Source organism: Ascidia mentula, chromosome 9, assembly GCF_947561715.1.
Source record: "Ascidia mentula chromosome 9, kaAscMent1.1, whole genome shotgun sequence".
NCBI lineage: Eukaryota > Metazoa > Chordata > Ascidiacea > Phlebobranchia > Ascidiidae > Ascidia > Ascidia mentula.
In genome coordinates this window covers 2,237,960-2,257,295 of record NC_138574.1, presented here as the reverse complement: position 1 = coordinate 2,257,295, position 19,336 = coordinate 2,237,960, and the positions used below count along the sequence as shown (strand labels likewise).

The window sequence follows — 19,336 nt, the reverse complement described above, 5'->3', positions numbered from 1 at the left end:
TACTGAGGCACGTGAGGTAGAATAACCAGATTCTTCAGTTGTTTACACTGGAGTATTTTTTACAGTTCAACCTCATATGCAACCGCTGTTACCTAATACCACTGTCAACTTCAATGTATTATGAGGGAATGTTGATCGGGTCGTTTCTATTCGGAAATGCGGCCGACAGGTTTGTGTATAACAAATTTGAATTGCTTAATTCAGTTCATCACTTTAGCAACATTCAAAACACAATTGTATGTTGACAATATTAATCAAGGCAAATTATGATAATTTTAGCAAATTGTAGACTTTTGTACAAGAATAGTCCCACAGTACAAACGGTTTCCTTTGTGGCAAAATCATCGCAAACACAGATAAACAACCAAAGAAAAACTTACACATGGATAGTATCGCAGAACACCAAAGTACAACTTATTCACTAACAAATACTATTTGTTACAAGTTATTGGTATTTTGACGTTCGTTCCTGGATACGTCCACATGACGATTTTATGTTGGCTTTTAATTCCTGATATAAAATAGTCTAACAATGAACAACCATTATTAACAACTTGTTTTTATGTGCAATTATCTCTCAAACTTCCCGAAACTAACGGCAAACCGATGATGGAAACAATTGAACAAGCAGAAATATTTTACAAAACCGGTGAAGTTGTCGATCTCAACAAGCTCGATGACGACAAAAGTGTGACGTAAGCATGACGATCAAGATGTATGGACAGGAAATTATTTTGTCGCTTAAAGTAAACAAACCTTAAGTACAACATTCGAGTTTTTAGTGATGACGTAATCATCGACACCACTATTTCGGGTAGTTTTGGAAGGTTTCTTGAACACGACGAGAAATATGTAAAGATACCAAACACCATTAAGCCCTTCAAGCATTTGCTGTACCATGAGTACTTGATCGCCGTTGACTAGTTTTCCCATTGTAATGCTAATATAACGTGATTGAATCTAGCGCAAAAACGTGCAACAAACCGGTATGTGTTAACCAAGCAGTCGATAAGGGGTTAGTAAGTGGTCTTTCTTCTGGGATACGTAGTCGTATTATTTAGGAAAGCATACAGGTTTATACATTACCGTACCTACGTTCTCTTATTACTATATCGGCCGTGGAAAACCTGGAAGTTGTTAATTTTGATCCGGTTGACGCTATGTCATGTTGAATGTGAACAAATGAGTTTCTGTTCCTGTTCCCGTATCAGGCGCTGCGGCAGTTGGAATTGAAATGCGATTGAACTTCCTATGTGAGTTTATGGGAAACTGATAAACAAACCAATAGAGATGAAGGCACATAACCGAAGGTAACAGTTGTAATACAGCCGTTTTAAAACAGACAAAAAGTTAAACATGCCATGCGTACTGTGTCGACCAGAAACCTGAGATGGGAATTAAGCAAGTGTAGAAACATGCTGTTCACGTTTTCTGCTGTAACCATCACTGGAAATGCCTTAAACGGTTTGACGCATCAAAGCAGTTTTACCTTGTGGTATTGTTGAATAAATAGGATTGCTGACTTGAGCCAGACATGCTGGTTTCGCACCAGTTGGCTTTGGAAAGCGAACAATAAGCGGAAGGAATGCAAGCAATAAATAGAAGTGCGTGCACGACAGAAAGAAAGAGGATATAATTGGCGGCCGAAAGTATTTAGGTTGCAAGGGCGAAGACTCAAATGCACTGGACAAATAAAGAGCATTATAAAGTTACCTAATGCTTCGCTATGCCATCAGACGCACTCAACACATTCAAGATAGGGAGAATGTGACTATAAAACCGCAGGAATCAGTCTGTTCTGCTTGGTGTTATCGACGGATTTGTCTTCACTGGTCAGATATCCAAAATTACCTTAAAAGAGTGAAAGACAGCCAGGGTCAGTGCGACATTGTATCTTAAAGTATACAGAAATTTTCATTCTGTCTAAATGTACATTTCAATGGCGTTACAGTTTTAGGCTAGATTGGGCTTAAAACTACTCCGATCTTTGATTTCAGACTAGACTATAGCACGTGTCAAGCCACTGACGCCAACTGACAGCGCGAGGTTTTGGCAATTGTTATCTTTATTTTGTGAGGGAATATTGAAAATACGTGCTGTGAGCTGTGCGTACGTCTGTAAATTGTTACCATTTCATGCCCGGCAACCCATTTGCGTTTATATTAACTTCCTTGTGCGATATGTGTTTGAGTTAATACTTTCTGAAAGGTTTAGAGGTTCAAGAGTTGTGCATTTCCTTTGAGGCCTCGTTTGCAATTCTTGTTTGTCGGTGTACATTACAGAGGTAGCTTAACCTGAACCAGTTTGTTGGTTGGTTTAACGAAACAAGTAGTCTGTGTGCGTCAAGGCACAAACCGGTTGCTTTATAGGAAGGAAGCGTTTTCTTGAGTTAACAAAACGTCCAAAATTAGCTGAATTACTGGTAGACGCAATAGCAAACGTTGTGGCCTATAACCATTTTCTCCCTTTCACGCCTGCGTGCGCTTCGATTGTACTTTACACAAGCGACAGTATCAGTGCACAACTGCGGCGAAGCGTAATGTTTACACGGGCTTGCATTGACTTGATACCCAGCCAAATATTTCCAGGTGCTGTCAGTTTAAAATTTGTCTTTCTGAAGGTGGACAAAGTCCTATCAAAAACTACAAGCAGCAAGATTACGGCTGGCTCTAGATGATTAGTTTCGATTATATTTTAAAGAAGGTCGGGGATGTTGGGCTTTGTCAAATCATTGTCGGTGCCTTGTTGAGTTACAGCTCAGCCATTGCTGGTTACCATGCATTGGCAACTGTCTTCATTGCATACGAGTCCGATTATAGGCAAGTATTTGTGAAACGTTTGGCAAAGTTTTAAATAGACAATTGATTCAGGAACTTATTGGACCATGACCTGTGCCAGACAATGAGGTCTGGTACAGTTGCATTCAAGCTGAAAACTGAACAGCTTCTTAGTACTTTCACCTAAGCCAACGAAGCTGCCATATTATTTGTACATATTTGCCCAAAATAGCAGTTAGACGTCCTTTATTGCATGCATTGCGTTAATTCTACATGCAAAGAGTCTCCAATATCCAATCACTGGGTGGTTTAGCACCACAAAAAGGTGCTCGTTTACAGCTACATATCTAGCTGTGCTGTGCTTTCAGGTGCAATGTCCCGCCATTGGACAACTCAACGGCTTACCCCAACTTGACTGAATCTGATATTCTCAACTACACAACACCTTATGACCCGACGACGGAGAAATACGAAACTTGCTTCAAGTAAGTTAGTGTATGTTTTGCAGAATTGCCTAATGTAGCACGAAAATACACGTGTTTGATTCTAGGTACGGTTACAACTACAACAAATGCGATGGGACGTTGTCGTGCGTTAATATGACAGCTAATCACATCCCATGCGACCACGGTTATTGGTACGACAGAAGTCTATTCACAAGCACCGTTATTACTGAGGTAACATATACGTACATCAGTTAATCTTTTCGAATACAAGTAAGATCATTTCTCCTTAACACAGTTTAACCTTGTGTGCGATCGGAGTTACTTAATCCCTCTTTCCACCTCAATGTTCTACGTTGGAATGCTACTGGGGTCGCTTTTCTTTGGGAATATTGCTGACAGGTCAGTGGGCCAAAAGAGTTGTACATTTTCCATATAGCTGTTGTGGATTATTCAATCAATACTTCTTGGTTTGACTTTAAATTTACAAGCGATTCAAAACTAGTAATGCATATAGTTTGAGTAGCAACTATTCCTATTACTGACAATAGTCTTCTAGCAATCAAAAACTCATGCAAAAACTCGAAAGAGTGACGTAACCAGTTCCATATGGTTGTTCCATTGTTTTAGATATGGTCGCAAGCCAACTTTGGTTGTTTCAGCCGCTCTGGGCATAGCAAGTATGTTCGGTATAGCATTCAGTACATCAGTGGTGATGTACATGGTCTTTAGAGTCCTGATTGCTTGTTTTATTTATGGAGGAACTATTGGATCTTTTGTGTATCGTAAGTGCCCTTGCAACATATGATTTAAACTAGCATTAGGAACACTATTTATGCATCTACTCATAATTCTGAGAATACAGAGACTGGCCCATGGTGCAGAAAACAATGACATGTTTTACTTATTTAAGACGTTTCGGCAAAAATTTATGTCATTTACAGTTTAACAACGGCGTGGTTGGTCCAGCTTCACAGTTATATAGAGCTGACCTCACCGGCGTCACAGATAAAGAAACATTGTTTGTTGAGACTTTTAAGTGTTTATTTGCTTGTACATACTTTTAAGTCAACTGATAGCACATACTTTCAAGCCCTCATAGTACTTTGAACGTCTTGTAAAACATCTTTGTGGAAATATAGACCACAACGAAGAGTTCAATAAAACAGTTGTTAATTTTTGTCGTTTAGTTATGGAGATAATCGGATACAAGTGGCGGACATTGTTCGGAATGGTTTACCATTTATATCATCCTCTCAGTTTAATGATAATTAGTGGATTGGCATATCAGTGGAGAGGTTGGCACCACCTAATGGTGAGCTTTGTTTGGTACCCTTGTGTACTTAAACCGGGTTCATGTTCAAACTGTGGCAAAGAACATGGTTACAACATGATTAACGACAGTCATTTAGGACTTGGCGTTGAAAACGTTTATAATGTAAAAATAATCCTATTTATGGATGTTACTGTTGGTTACCACAATTTGAACACAGTTAATCCACAATGTTTACATATATTTCTGGATGTTGCAGAATTGCTGGCAATTTAAGGAGATCCGTTTGAAAAGTAAAGCCAAAGTTAATATGCTACTCATGCCTACCTACTGCGCGCGTCTTATCTAGCACTGATGATGATCACAGTGGTGTTTGATGACTACTTCGGCCTGAGTAGCATATCAGCTTTGACTTTGCTTTTCAAACTAGTTTGTACCTAAGTTTAATAAGATTATATACCGATGTTTTATTCATCATCGCAATTTTTTGGTCTTAGTTTGTGACTGCGCTCTTCTGTGCTCCAATGCTCATCATTGTCATCATCCTTCCGGAGTCTCCCAGATGGCTTTTCGCCATGGAGAAAGACAAGCAAGGAATAAAGGTGAATAATGGGTGTTGTTGTCTAAAATATCTTTCGGAACAATAATAAACTTAACTTATTTAACCAACGTTTTGTCTGCCATGTGAAGTGGCGTCGTTAGGGTTGTGACGCAGCAATTTAAACATGGGTTATATTTTATTGTGTTAACGTGAAGGTTACAAAACTGATGGCAAGAATTAACAAAAAGCACTTGACTGAAGAAGATTGGGACGAAGCGAGAAGAGCTGGTGAAGAAAAACTGGTACATGTTTAAAAAAAGCAAGATACACTTTTCTTAATGACGAGTGAATAATTTTCAGAAACAAGTTTGTCAAAGGGAATCAGCGTCCAAGTACTCAATCTTGGATCTATTCAAAACTTCAGGATTGCGGGTTCTCACCCTAAAGGTTATGTTTTGCTGGTGGGAATGGTTGCGTTGTAACAAAATTTAAAACATTTGAAACGAGATTCGTTGTTACAGGTTTGTTAACAGTTTGGTTTACTATGGAATTTCGTTGAACACGGGTTCACTCGCCGGAAATATCTTCGTCAATAACACTCTAAGTAAGCGCATGCGTTATTTTGTGTGACAATTTTAAAATCTTTTTTCCCGCTAGACGGCGTATGTGAGGGTGCATCGTACATTGTCTGTATCCCGCTTATGGATCGAGTCGGGCGAAGAATTCTTTTGTCTTCGATGTTTCTCGTTGCTGGACTAGGCCTTATTGCAAGTGTAATTGTCAATGAATACGCTGGCGACAAGCAATGTACGTTTTTACATTTTTACATCTTTTTTTATTATTATTGTTTTGTATTTGTTTCAAATCATTAGATGAGTCAACAAGCGATCAAACATTTTCTGAAAAATGCACATTTAGATGGTGATGTTATTACCACAGCAACAATATTAAGACTACCACCATATCACATTGTGGTGCATTATAAAAGCGTCTATGTGTTCAGATTTTCAAAATGTGTTTAAAGAAACATGATTCATTTAAAGATACTTGTGTGTTTACATTACTGAAACCGGCGATTCCCATATTTTCCTAAATTACACCAGGTCAAGGCTCTTTAAAAGCAAGTGCAAGTTAAAAGCAAGTTTTTAAACATTATTGGAAACTTTGCGTGTTTTTACAGCACTTGAAACACTGGTTGTGGCGTTTGCTCTCATTGCCAAGTTCGGAATTTCGGGTTCGTTTGGTATAATTTACAACTACACAACCGAGCTTTACCCGACAGTATTGAGGTATTGATTCAACTTCTATGCTTTATTCCTTATTGCAATTGACTACTTTGATTTCCAGGAGTAACGGAGTCGGTAACGGTTCAATTGCTTCACGAATCGGTGGAATCAGTGCACCTTACATAATCAACATTCAGAATACCGTTTCTTGGCTTCCAAATTCTGTATTTGGCGTTATGGGTATACCGAAATTATAAGCATTACACCAAATACTTGAAATTATGTTGTAAGTTTCCGTGCAAAATGTCGTTACTCAACACTTGTGATGTTTTTGCAGCTGTGTTCGCTGGGCTTCTATCTCTTAAATTTCCCGAAACCAACGGCAAACCGATGATGGAAACAATCGAACAAGCAGAAATATTTTACAAAACCGGTGAAGTTGTCGATCTCAACAAGCTGAGCGACACCAAAAGTTTGACGTAAGTACGAGGTTAAAGATAAGAGTAAAGTAATGAATACAAATTGAAAAACGTAACAGAAGAGTTGTTTAACTAATCTACATGGCACAACTGTTCAGCGATGACGTCAGTATCAATCCGGTTCTTCCAATTCGTGTTAACGGTTCCCTCGTACAAGACGAGAAGTCTCCTCTTTTACCAAAATAAAGATGTCGAAAAACCACACCGGCGTTTACAACAACATCAATGTTTGCTCAAAGTTTACTGCGATCGCAGCCAAGCTCGACCAAAGCCACTTTGCCTTCACCAGTCGGGTTCACACTGTTGACATAGCGTTTACAGATGTTAATGCATTTATAGCGACCAACTGTGATATTAAAACTGTAGATGCTTGTTTATTAAGTTAATATATTGGATATGAAGAATCGGTGGTAGACAGAAATGTTACTGGACTGACGTTAGATAGTGAGTGTTTCCAACGTAATGTGTGACATTATGGACGGTGTGTTAACTGCGCTTTTTCGTTGCAATAATTTCCTGCATCTACACAAGGCCATTTAGTTCCAAGACGAATTGTTTTCACATGCTGGCCTTAATGCGCTGGAAAACGGAGAAAGCAACAAGGGTTGGCAAAACCGTTAAAAGCTATCGCAAAGTCCAGCTCACCGTTAAATCTGCAACGATGGGCGCAATAGTAGTAGTTGGAACTGTATTGTTAGTCGTAGAGTTAGTCAATAAACCTCGCACTTTTTTATTTATTTATTTTATGGGCAAATATTACCCTAAAATATTTGTAGTCTTTTAGGCCCCATTTTTAGATTACAGAGTTAGCATTGCCTCGAGTCTCGTAGTGTCGAATAGAATGGAATAAAATGACCAAACACCAGACTACAAACACAGACAGAGAAGAGCAGAAAAAAAGCAGTTAACACGTAACAGTTCACATAGGAATGATAGGATAACAGGATTTACGTTTTAGATTATTCAAATGGGATAACACACACCTACATTGCACATATTTAACAATTTAGCAGTTGCCTTCGTGTTGATGACATTGCAATTTGACTTTCTTGCACTGATTTAACGTGGCCCCTGCACCAATTTTATGGTCATTTTTGCTCTCTGACCTCTTTGATAAATTTTCGACATTTTTTACCACTATAAAATTGGCTCTTGCAGTGAACAACCGTTAACAATTAGAATCAAGGTGCGCTCCTACGAGCAATGGGCTTTAAATCTGACTTACCCGAAAACTAACTTGCTTTACGTCTCACCAAAAAAACCTTTTCGCGCTCCACCTGTGGGTCGCAACACATTAGATGGGAAGCATTGTTTTACAAGACAACGTAGGCGACAAACGATTGTTTTGATTTACCCGCCTTGTTGTGCTGCAACACTGCGTAATTTCGGCCCACGTTACGAAAAATACACATGCCATTTGCGTGTAATGAGTAATGCCAGTTAATTTTATAAGGACTGACCTTTGTCAATGATTTTTGCGCTTTTGGCAAAAACATGGACAAAACGATGAAATTATGCGCATATTTGGCAGTTTTTCAGCCAATTTTGCTGCCAAGTGATTCAAATATTGTTGAATTTTGTGGATTCGTTTACATAAAAACCAAGCAAAAATCTATAGAAATAGCTTTTTTAATATGTAGCATCTGATACAGTTGTTCAGTAAAGTTATTTTTTGCGTTTAACTGACAAACAGGAAACTATTTCATCCATTCAATGACAGAGTTTAAATGCATATGCTGCCGGAGCCTTTCTTCTTGCAAGCCTTACATGCAGTTTAATGGCCAGTTGTTTGTGGTCAGCTGAACATATATGGTTGTTTGCATAACTCCTTTTGTTGTTTACCGTTAAAAGGTTTGCGTTGACTTGTTTTTGCGGGGTGTTAGGTTCTCGTATGTGAAGTTAAAACGTACGTACAAGATGTTAAGTTTCGATTTTCTGTTGGAGAAAGTAGGCGGAGTCGGATTATATCAGATTGTGGTTTGCGTCTTGCTGAGTTACATCAGCGTCGTAGGAGGATATCATTCATTGGCAACAGTTTTTATTGCATATGAATCTGATTACAGGTTAGTAAAACCTCATCTTGCCCCACATAAAGTTCGTAACGGCGTTGCTTTAACAATATAGGCACAAAAGCATGTAATTGACTTGATTTCAGAAGTCACTGCAAAGTTGAAGGGTATTTTTTGTAGAAATACTTTATGAAGAAACTAAAATCTTCATAATACTGGTAAACATAGGTGTCGATATTTCAACGTTTTGTAAAATATTAAGGGTGACTTTTCCAGGTTTTGAAAACACGCAAAAAACATTCCGTCAGTCGTATCGCACTAAACATAGGAAACGACGCAAATTCCGTTTCGTGTCAGTTTCTTTTTACACCGAACCATGCTGTTATAGCACTAAATTTTAAACATTTCGATTACGAGCCCCCTTGCTGAAAGCGGGACATTTTTGTTTCACTCGGTGAAAATTGCAATTTTAGTAATTATGAAGTAACAAACAAATCCAAACTAGCTTAAAACATGTATAATGTGTGTGGTTTTTCTAACAAAAATTTTTAATTTAAACGAAATCCAGGGGTGACAATACATACGTTGTCACCCCTGTTGGTTTGTGAGGGGTGACATGTCACCCCAGTCACCCCTGAATCGACGCCTATGCTGGTAAATAGTCAGTGAACTTCCTGGGAAGAATGACAATTAGTCGAATGTAAAAGTATTATTGATGGGTAAACACAAGACCTATTTAATTTCAGGTGCAATGTTCCGCCATTGGACAACTTAACGGCTTACCCCAACTTGACTGAATCTGACATTCTCAACTACACAACACCTTATGACCAATCATCAGAAGAGTACAACACGTGTTCAAAGTAACTTTCACAGTATCTTGTCACAATAAAAGCCTAAATCATGTGCATATGTACTGAAAACAAGATCGTACAAAGTCACACACATATATATATGTTAAAATGAAACCTGTTTCTGGGGTTAAAGCTTTTTTATTCTCAACTGTTGCTCTAAACTATATTCTGTAGGTATAGTTACGAGTATGCTGAATGCGATGGGACGTTGTCGTGCGTGAATATGTCAGCAAATCACATCCCATGCGACCAAGGTTATTGGTACGACAGAAGTCTGTTCACAGAAACTGTTGTAACGGAGGTATGAGTCGAAATTCTCATGTTAGAAATGTAAAAAAAACAAATTATGTTATTTTTTTAGTTCAATCTCGTGTGTGGAAGGAGCTATTTGATTCCTCTTTCCACTTCAATGTATTACGTTGGCTGGATGGTCGGTTCCTTCGTGTTTGGAAATGCAGCTGATAGGTAAAGTGAAATATAAGCAATACTGGTATTCATTAGCGTTAAGAGGAACATTCAGACAAAGGATAAATTCTTATTGGCTCTGTTGCAGCGACCGAAGTCGCTTGTAGGGCAATATGCCTTTCTTTTTGAGATGTTCCAAATACATACAATTGAATGTCAAATTTCTGTTACATACATTTTCCGTTTCTTATGTCTTTTTGGACTATTTTTTGCATATTTTCTTGTACGTGTCGGTAGCTGCCTTAGACAGGACAGCAAAGAATCAACAAAAGGTTAAAACAAATTTAACCAAGAAAAGGAAAGCCAAAGCTAGGATGCTGTTAATCATATTCTTAGTAAACGTTTTGAAATCATACTGGGTTCATCATTAGTACTACTACATTGAACTGCTTGCAGAAAAGCGTCTCCTAGCTTTGGCTTTCCTTTTCAAAGTTATCAACTCAACTTCTTTTGCACCCAAAGTTAACCAAATTGTTACATTTCATATCTAACATACCTCAGCAAAAAACAATTGTTTCGAAGATTCGGTCGCAAACCAACCATGATAGTGGCGGTGACTCTAGCAGTTGGAAGCATGTTTGTTACGACGTACAGCAGATCGGTGGAGATGTACACAGTTTTCCGCGCCTTCGTTGCATGTTTCAGATATGGAGCGGTCATCGGAGCATATGTGTACAGTAAGGACTAACCGCACAAACGAACTAATCATCAGATTTTATTTTAATTTTTTTGGCTGCATTTGTTCATACAATTTTTTGTTTTATGGAAACTTTAAATCAACACTTGCTAGTGCGTAGTTATAATTTTTTCTGCTCTGCAGTTATAGAAATCGTTGGCATAAGATGGCGTACGATTTTCGGGATGACTTACCAAATATTTTTTGCGCTCGGCTACATGGCTTTGGGAGGAATGGCATATTACTGGAGGAACTGGCACAATTTAATGGCAAGTTCTTGTCTTGTGTACAATAACGTGTGTTATTCTTTTTGATCCCTTAAATTACTCCCTGATTTGTTTGCGTTTGTATTTTAACCAGTGCAATTATTTTGTGCAATTACGCAGAACTTGTGCAAGTATTCGTAATACTGTGGGGATACCGAAATTCTGTGCAATGCATATCAGTGTCACTTTTCTTAAAGCCCTCTTGTTTAACAAGCAAGAGTTTGTGTTCCAGCTCGTTGTCACCCTCTTCAGTGCACCCGTCCTCATCATAGTAACCGTCCTTCCCGAATCACCGAGGTGGCTTTTTGCGATGGAAAAAGATAGAGAAGGAATAAGGGTGACAAAGCTGATGGCCAGGATTAATAAAAAGTCCTTGTCCGATGAAGTTTGGGACCAGGCAAGAGAGGCTGGTGAAGAAAAAATGGTACAATATGGGAAACTAAAAAGTGTTTGAAAAAGGCATTGATCCCAGCAGTAATGTTGTAATGCAGAAAGAAGCTCTACAACAGGAGTCCACGAAAAAATATTCCTATTTGGATCTTTTTAAAACTCCAGGTCTGAGAACTACTACGTTCAAAGTCATGTTCATTTGGTGAGTAAGTGTTGGTTGACAATCCTTATATCTTAGCTGCACTATGGGGTAACCTCTCTTTGAATATACGATTGTATCAACATAAAAAGGTTCCTCTGGCAATAATATTTATAAAAATCAATAGGTTGCTATGCAAAAGCTTTCATCAGGATTTACTCTTATAAATGTGATGAGAAGGCAGCTGTATAGCAACCGAAACGATCATATGCCAAAATGAGCTTTTTTGTGTTGATAATATGCCTGGCAGCATTAGTAATGATATTGCGATAGTATACCTTAAACACGCGTTATCTAACAAACAAGACGTCGCATCACAGGATTAACACTAAGTGCAAATTTCCTTTTTTTAGGTTTGTCAACAGCATGGTCTATTACGGTGTTGCCTTGAATGCGGGATCCCTGGCTGGTGACATCTTCGTCAACAACACACTAAGTACGAATCTGTAGTAGCTTCACCGTTACTAGACAACACAACTATTGTTTCCCAGATGGCGTGTTTGAGATCGCTTCGTACGTTGCTTGTATGCTGTTGATGGACAAAACGGGTCGAAGAATTCTACTTGCGTTAATGTTTCTTGTGTCTGGTTGTAGTCTCATTGCAAGTGTGATTGTAAACGAATACGCGGGTGACGACCAATGTGCGTTGAAATGTCGTTTACAAACGATTACTGCAAATACCAAAACATAATTGTTTTTATTTCCGTTTTTGGTGGTACCTTATCTATTTTCTTGTTTTATGCGCAGCTCTCCTAACACTAGGTGTCGTTTTTGCGTTTGTTGCCAAGTTCGGAATTTCCGGATCTTTTGCGGTCATTTACAACTTCACGACCGAACTTTACCCGACAGTAGTGAGGTGAACTGCTCATATTGACTTTCAGATCAAAGATACAACTTTTACACAAACTGTACAAAACTATTGTGGAGAAAGTGGATTAAAAATAGTAGATTTCTTGCAGGTTTTATCTGGAATTTTCGCGGACTTTTGCCACGGCAATCTGTTTTGACCCTAACTTATGTTTTAGGAGCAACGGATTCGGGAACGGGTCAGTAGCATCACGGATAGGAGGAATCAGCGCCCCTTACATCATATCTCTGCAGAGTTCAATTTCGTGGCTCCCAAACTCTATATTCGGCATCTCCGGTACTGTTACATGCGGTTACTTGTTGTACCGCAAAAATTATGTGATGTTTTACAAGCTGCAGACATCAGTTGCGTACACTGTTTCTACCAGGTCTTATTGGTGCAACTCGTGACAGACAACAGCGAGCACAAATGTCTGCAGTCTTAATGTCATTACTTGCTCACTACTTGTATGTAGTATTTTGGTAACTAAAATAAAATAAGACATGCACAAGAGAAAAAACACACAAAAAAAATCAATTTTTACAACGTTCCATGTTCGATACAGCTTTGGTTGCTTGCGCCCTGTCTTTGACCTTTCCTGAAACCAACGGCAAACCGATGATGGAAACAATAGAACAAGCAGAAATATTTTACAAAACCGGTAAAGTTGTCAATCTCGACAACCTTGGTGACGACAGAAGTGTGACGTAAGTATGACGTATCGATCAACTGTTTTTAATGACCGGCTGATCTGTTTTTTTGATGGTTTTACAGCATTTATTACGATGATTAAAGCTATTGGTGTTTAGCGTCTAAATCTGGTAAAATCTCTATTTTGTTACAGAAGTGTCAAAAACGCGAAACTTTCGACTGTGATCCATCAGAACAACAGGTTTTCGGAAGATGACCTAACAATCGGCGTTCGATTGTAATGCATTACTTGGAACGATTTTTTTGCATATTATTTTTCTGTGTTGAATCACTTCGATATCAGGAAACGATTAATAAAGTAAGGGCAAACCATTGCATGGTTTTTTAATCACCAAGTCAACAGAATTTATAATAGAATTTTTTGAAGACATTAAATTATCCAACAGCTTATTTGTTGTGACTTTCTCGTCTTTCCAGGACTGAAGCAGAACACCCTAGATACGAATTGTCAGTGCCAAGTAACACAAACCAAAACAAAAAGTTTTTTTAAGAAATTCGTTTATTTGGAAAAAATTCCCACCAAAATATTCGGAATTTTATTGCCTTGGGTTACCCTTATTATTTGACGAAGGGATTGGGCTTTCAGTTTTTGTGACGTCATTTTACGTCAAAGTTAACTCTTTCATCATCAAGCCCGTCATTACGTATTACGTTATGTTTGTATGCAATTGTTTTATGGGCAAAAACATAAGGTTTCAGAACAGGCTTGTGTGCAATTATCGTTGAGTAAGTTGTCTGTCTAAAGCAAGAGAGGCTTCCTTTTTTATTGGATGAGATTGGACGCACATGAAAAAAGTTTGAAATAAAACAAATATTCGTTGTTACTCATTACAATTTTTTTTTGCTCAATTGTTATTATTTCATAAATCCTTTTTTGGGGTAAAAACTGATTCCATGCATCCTTCAAGTAAATGTTATTTAATTGTAATTGTCTTTTCCAAGTCTGCCAGAATCGTAGACGAATTGATTTGTGTCACTATATATCGAAAGTTGTTTCTACTTTACAGTTGAAGATTGTTTTGCGTTACGTATAATACATCAAACATTCTTCATTGCAATATCTGTAATGATATGTGTGTTATGTCTAATCACAAGAAAAAATTGTGAGCTTATGATTGATTTCATCACCTCAATATAACAGACTTCAAAAATTGAAATATTGGGATCTACCCAAAACTGCAGATGCAGGCCTAGCGATCACTGCAACTTATTTTATAATACTAAAAAAAGCAGTAGCTTTTTATACAGGATCAGCCTGGCTTATAAATCAGGAATATATATTTCGCCCCATGGGCATCTTCAGTTCCTTCGTGTTTACTGAAGGAACTGAAGATGCCCATGGGGCGAAATATATATTCCTGATTTATAAGCCAGGCTGATCCTGTATAAAAAGCTACTGCTTTTTTTAGCTCAATATAACAGAATATTTTATTTCTTTATGCAACCAACTAACCTACGATATACAGTGGTGTTGCAGCCCAACTGGACGAAAACTGTTTTCCCGTTGTATGCTGAGGTCGCCAAGTAAAAGACTTGGCTTGGAATGGTAGCAATCCAACGTATTTGCGCCCGTAAGTTATTTTGGTGTTTAATGTATTTAAGCAATGACGTAAAGACAAACTACTACAAGTTTTAATCACTTCCTCCTATTTGGATGAGGCCCATACACACGTGTCAATCACAATTTTAGGAATAATTCTTTTGAATTAGAATTAGCAGTGTTTCACAAAATTTTCTGTATAAGAATGTGCAGTGTTTCACAACCGAACACCGATTGTTTAGTCATCGTTTCCAAACGCGTCGTTTGGATGAATCACAGCTGAAAAATTCGTGTCTTTGTCACTTCTGAAACAAAATAGGATTTATGACTTATTTCGGTTATGGTTGCCAAACGACTTAATTCAACCCATAATCAATTGAAAAAGTCTCTAATTTCTCGTTATCAACGTATCGGTCGCTATGCAGAAGCATAGTCACTGTGGAACTGACTTACGGGGACAATAAACTAACAGGGTTACCCTAATGAAGCCTCGTTGATTAATACTTAGGTTTGTTGATCCACGTTAACATTTGATGTCAACAGTTTAGTTATGGAAAAAAGCAACAGTATCCAACAATACTGCTTCTACCGTTTAGTATTCATTGACGTCACACTTTTGTCGTCACCAAGCTTGTTGAGATCGACAACTTCACCGGTTTTGTAAAATATTTCTGCTTGTTCAATTGTTTCCATCATTGGTTTGCCGTTGGTTTCGGGAAAGGTCAAAGATATGATGCTGGCAAGGACAGCTGTAAAGTATCAATTACAAACTTTGTGCGCAACAGCATGATTAAAAGGTTATCTGAATTCGTACCACATATGCCACAGTTATGAGGACACCGAGTTTCTATAGCGAACCGATTAATGAAAGAAAGGCTTATGTGCCGTTATATTAACATGATGCCAATGTCACCAGACATAATATTTGGTTAAATTCAGAGCTCTTCTGGTAAAGGAAGCGTTTCTGGTTATGCGCAAGACACATAAAGCACCACATGATGTTCGGACAAAGGTTTTCATTTCTTGTAAACAGATACTTATTTTAAACATACTTTGGTCGTCGCCTGCGTATTCGTTCACAATCACACTTGCGATTAGACCAACGCCAGCAATAAGAAACATGGCTGACAGAAGAGTTCTTCGTCCTGTCTTATCCATGAGGAGCATGCAAGCAATATACGAAGCGATCTCAAATAATCCGTCTGATGAAAACATGAACACATTTTACGGAAAAGTACGTTTATATCATGCCTATTCTTATGTTGGTGTTGGGCTATTTTGGATATGCATGTTCTATGTCATATGTTACAGAACATACACCTTGTAACCAAACGAATGAACGTTAACCAACTGTTAACCGTCATTCCACAATAACTGTTTAATTTAAAACCTCTCACTTAACGTGTTGTTGACGAAGATGTCCCCTGCTAATGCCCCGGCATTCAACGATACTCCATGATAGACCAAACTGTTGGCAAACCTGAAAATTTGTACACAACCTGCAGTGAAAAATCTGCGGTATGTTTTATTCAATACTGTTTACCAACGTGTTAGCGGTTATTTTGTTACAACTTACCAGTTGAACATGATTTTAATCGTCGCAATTCGAAGTCCTGGGGTTTTGTAAAGATCAAGAGACGAATATTTTCTTTCAGTTTCCGTCGATTGCTTGGATTCTTTCTAAATTTTTCGACCAGCGATATTAAATTAGTTATTGTTGATTCCTTTGGTAAAAAAACGATTTACCATTTTCTTCTCACCGGCTTTTCTTGCTCCGTCCCAATCTTCCTCTTCCAAATGCTTTCTGTTGATTCTCGCCATCAGTTTTGTCAACTATTGGACCAAAAAACAGGATTACGTAAAAACAAATGCAAGTAAGCTCATGGGTTTACCCTTATTCCTTCTTTATCTTTCTCCATGGCAAAAAGCCACCTCGGTGACTCCGGAAGGAAGATGACGAAGATTAGAAGAGGAGCACTAAAGAGCGTCCCTACGAGCTGGACAATGAACAATACACTCATTAGTTTTTAGATCCAACACCCATGCATTACGCATTGGATCAACGCCAGCAGGATTTTAAATTTTGTTATGAGCGGATGTTCTTTTTGTCAAACCAGTTTTAAATATGTGTTGAAACCAAATTACAAATTATGTACAACTACGCGAACCACTTCACATAAAGGGCAGTGTTCTTTAAGGATAAATGACGCATAAGATGCACGAGCGCAACAGTGGTCTGGTTCGAAATAAATCAAAAAGAAAACGTATACTTTTTCTTTTGGGTTACCAAGCAGATCTGTTTGGCCATAGTGCGCTCCACAGTGGTTCGTCTCTGTTGTTTGGTACTCAGTATAGGGTACCCAACGTATCGACGTTGACCGAAAGGTACCACAAAGTGGAAATTAGTGTGCCTGCTAGTGTAAAGGCTAGCACAGTGCCAGTGTCAACAGCTGCACTGATGAGACCTTACAGGTCGAAACAGTGCGTGTACACACCCTGTCTGCGGCTCTCCAAAACGTATGCTATTTTACAGGCTTTGCAGTTCAGGCATTGCTGATTGGCAAAAACGATGGCTGTAATCGTGGTGAGGCGATCCTACTAATTATTTGCCATTGCACGAAACATTACTGCGTTATTTTACATAAGAAAAGAACTTGCCATTAAATTGTGCCAGTTCCTCCAGTAATAAGCCATTCCTCCCAAAACCATGTAGCCGAGTGCAAAATATATTTGGAAGACCATCCCAAAAATTGTCCGCCATTGTATTCCAATAACCTCGATTACTAAATGATATAAAAATTAACAGCAGCTCATTTTTAATTGTTATAGGATAGAGATTAATAAGGAATTGTATATCTGTGATATCAGAATAGGTGACATAATTTTAATGGTAATGCAATTTTGTGTTCTGTTTATAATACGCTAATTCTTTGCACTTGACAATTATGCCATAGTTGTCTATGTATACCAAACATGTATACCAAACATGTAAAAATGGATATTGTAAAGCATGTTTCAGCGCAAACAAATAAAATAAAAATACATAAACCGGCATTTTGTTTTCTTGTAATATACCCTAACCACATTGTTCTTACTGTACACAAATGAAGTTATAACTGTTGCAAATGCAAAGAAGGCAATGAGGGCTCGGAAAACCGTGTACATCTCCACCGATGAGCTGTACGACATTCCAAACATACTTGCAATCGACAACGCGGTGCATACAATCATCGTCGGTTTACGACCAAACCTGTAGGTATTTGTCAATCAAACAACAATGTTGACAGTTAAAGGTTTGACTAATATATTGCCTTCGTGTACATGAAAGTTAATGTTTAATGCACCAAGGAACAAAAAAGCGATTTGCAAAGCCAGTAGCTTTTTTTCAAAGAAAACCTGACGTTTTCTCCAATAGAAAAGTTTAATACGACGTTAATTAGGCATTGAAAAAAGTTGCACACAAACCTGTCTGCCGCATTGCCGAACAGAAGCGATCCGGCCAACATTCCGACATAATACATCGAGGTAGAAAAAGGTATTAGGTAACTTCTGTCGCACACGAGGTTGAACTACAAGTTATACATTGTAGAGATGGAATTTTGAAAATATGCTGGTTATTATTGAACCCTACCTCGGTAACAACAGTCTCAGTAAACATACTTCGGTCGTACCAATAACCTTGGTCGCATGGGATAGAGTCAGCTGATTTATTAACACACGTTAAAGACCCATTGCATGTACCGTAATCGTACCCGTATCTACAAGCATTATTACAATGTTGTGAATCTTATTTTTTAATATTTAACTTAACCCAATCAACGTACTTTACGCAAGTGCCGTATTCTTCTAATGATTGGTCATAAGGTGTTGTGTAGTTGAGAATGTCAGATTCAGTCAAGTTGGGGTAAGCCGTTGAGTTGTCCAATGGTGGAACATTGCACCTGGAACGGTTGCACTGGTTTACCAACATAAGTTTACTATATCGTTGCCTTTTGTAAGTAAGCTTACCTGTAGTCAGATTCGTATGCAATGAAAACAGTTGCCAACGAATGATATCCTCCGACAGCGCTGGTGTAGCTTAAAAGAATGCCAACCACAATCTGGTAAACTCCAATTTCCCCAACCTTGTGCAACAGAAAATCAAAGCTTATCATGGTTTTTTAACTCAATATGAAACCATAACCTTACAATCTATTTCAAAGTCATTAAACTTTGTTGGTAGCTTGCACTAGCTTAGGTTAAACACACATTGAAACTTCAGCAAATAGAGGGGAGTTACGTGCAAACAAAGTCTAATAAAACTCGTGGCAAACTTGTTACGCTGTCCTCACCCATCACATTGCAAATACACGCACTTTGTTGAGAGGACACCATCCGGTGAAAATTGCAACACAATGTAAATATCTGGGTGCAAAATATTTGGAGTTTATAACTTTGAAAATGAAAGCCAAAGCTAAAATGCTGTTATTCATTAGTAAACGTTTCGAACACTAACTGCGTTCATCATCAGTACTACAATGAGTGCATGCAAGAAAAGCGTCGAGGTAATAAAGGACTAAGCAGGCAGAAGGGAAACAGCAGCAGCAACAACGCGCAACAAGCCAGAGGCATGTCACGTGACAACAACATGGAAGCACAGC

At 38.2% G+C, this 19,336-nt stretch overlaps 3 protein-coding genes across 3 annotated transcripts; 2 read left to right on the top strand and 1 right to left on the bottom strand.

Annotated features, from left to right (window-relative positions):
- The first annotated feature begins 2,241 nt into the window (after nt 1-2,241).
- Nucleotides 2,242-7,077, top strand: LOC145913442 (organic cation transporter protein-like). Its single transcript, XM_083001094.1, has 15 exons — nt 2,242-2,819; nt 3,146-3,262; nt 3,328-3,454; nt 3,519-3,622; nt 3,851-4,005; nt 4,411-4,535; nt 4,991-5,095; nt 5,250-5,336; nt 5,395-5,495; nt 5,556-5,638; nt 5,692-5,841; nt 6,215-6,323; nt 6,382-6,500; nt 6,598-6,739; nt 6,838-7,077. The coding sequence occupies exons 1-15, from the start codon at nt 2,674-2,676 to the stop codon at nt 6,923-6,925; spliced, it is 1,758 nt and encodes a 585-aa protein (XP_082857220.1). The 5' UTR covers nt 2,242-2,673; the 3' UTR covers nt 6,926-7,077.
- A 1,579-nt stretch (nt 7,078-8,656) lies between these two features.
- Nucleotides 8,657-13,377, top strand: LOC145913790 (organic cation transporter protein-like). The gene is made up of 14 exons (XM_083001546.1): nt 8,657-8,802; nt 9,495-9,611; nt 9,777-9,903; nt 9,964-10,067; nt 10,590-10,744; nt 10,888-11,012; nt 11,242-11,433; nt 11,501-11,601; nt 11,952-12,034; nt 12,090-12,239; nt 12,346-12,454; nt 12,624-12,742; nt 13,011-13,152; nt 13,290-13,377. Exons 1-14 carry the CDS (start codon nt 8,657-8,659, stop codon nt 13,375-13,377), a joined length of 1,758 nt encoding a protein of 585 aa, XP_082857672.1.
- Nucleotides 13,378-14,934: 1,557 nt separating this feature from the next.
- On the bottom strand, nt 14,935-18,850 carry LOC145913789 (organic cation transporter protein-like). Its single transcript, XM_083001545.1, has 13 exons — nt 18,705-18,850; nt 18,521-18,637; nt 18,328-18,454; nt 18,162-18,265; nt 17,792-17,946; nt 17,355-17,479; nt 16,589-16,693; nt 16,443-16,529; nt 16,273-16,376; nt 16,094-16,176; nt 15,734-15,898; nt 15,286-15,445; nt 14,935-15,001 (listed from the first exon to the last, which is right to left on the bottom strand). The coding sequence occupies exons 1-13, from the start codon at nt 18,848-18,850 to the stop codon at nt 14,935-14,937; spliced, it is 1,545 nt and encodes a 514-aa protein (XP_082857671.1).
- Between the last annotated feature and the right edge of the window lie 486 nt (nt 18,851-19,336).

Coding starts and splice junctions, on each gene's coding strand:
- LOC145913442 (XM_083001094.1), top strand. CDS start 2,674: ATGATTAGTTTCGATTATATTTTAAAGAAGGTCGGGGATGTTGGGCTT. Junction 5,337..5,394: donor GAGCTGGTGAAGAAAAACTG/GTACATGTTTAA, acceptor AATAATTTTCAG/AAACAAGTTTGTCAAAGGGA. Junction 5,496..5,555: donor CTAAAGGTTATGTTTTGCTG/GTGGGAATGGTT, acceptor TCGTTGTTACAG/GTTTGTTAACAGTTTGGTTT.
- LOC145913790 (XM_083001546.1), top strand. CDS start 8,657: ATGTTAAGTTTCGATTTTCTGTTGGAGAAAGTAGGCGGAGTCGGATTA. Junction 11,013..11,241: donor GGAACTGGCACAATTTAATG/GCAAGTTCTTGT, acceptor TTTGTGTTCCAG/CTCGTTGTCACCCTCTTCAG. Junction 11,602..11,951: donor TTCAAAGTCATGTTCATTTG/GTGAGTAAGTGT, acceptor TCCTTTTTTTAG/GTTTGTCAACAGCATGGTCT.
- LOC145913789 (XM_083001545.1), bottom strand. CDS start 18,850: ATGATAAGCTTTGATTTTCTGTTGCACAAGGTTGGGGAAATTGGAGTT. Junction 17,480..17,791: donor TATAACTTCATTTGTGTACA/GTAAGAACAATG, acceptor TATATCATTTAG/TAATCGAGGTTATTGGAATA. Junction 16,694..17,354: donor GGAACTGGCACAATTTAATG/GCAAGTTCTTTT, acceptor TTCATTGTCCAG/CTCGTAGGGACGCTCTTTAG.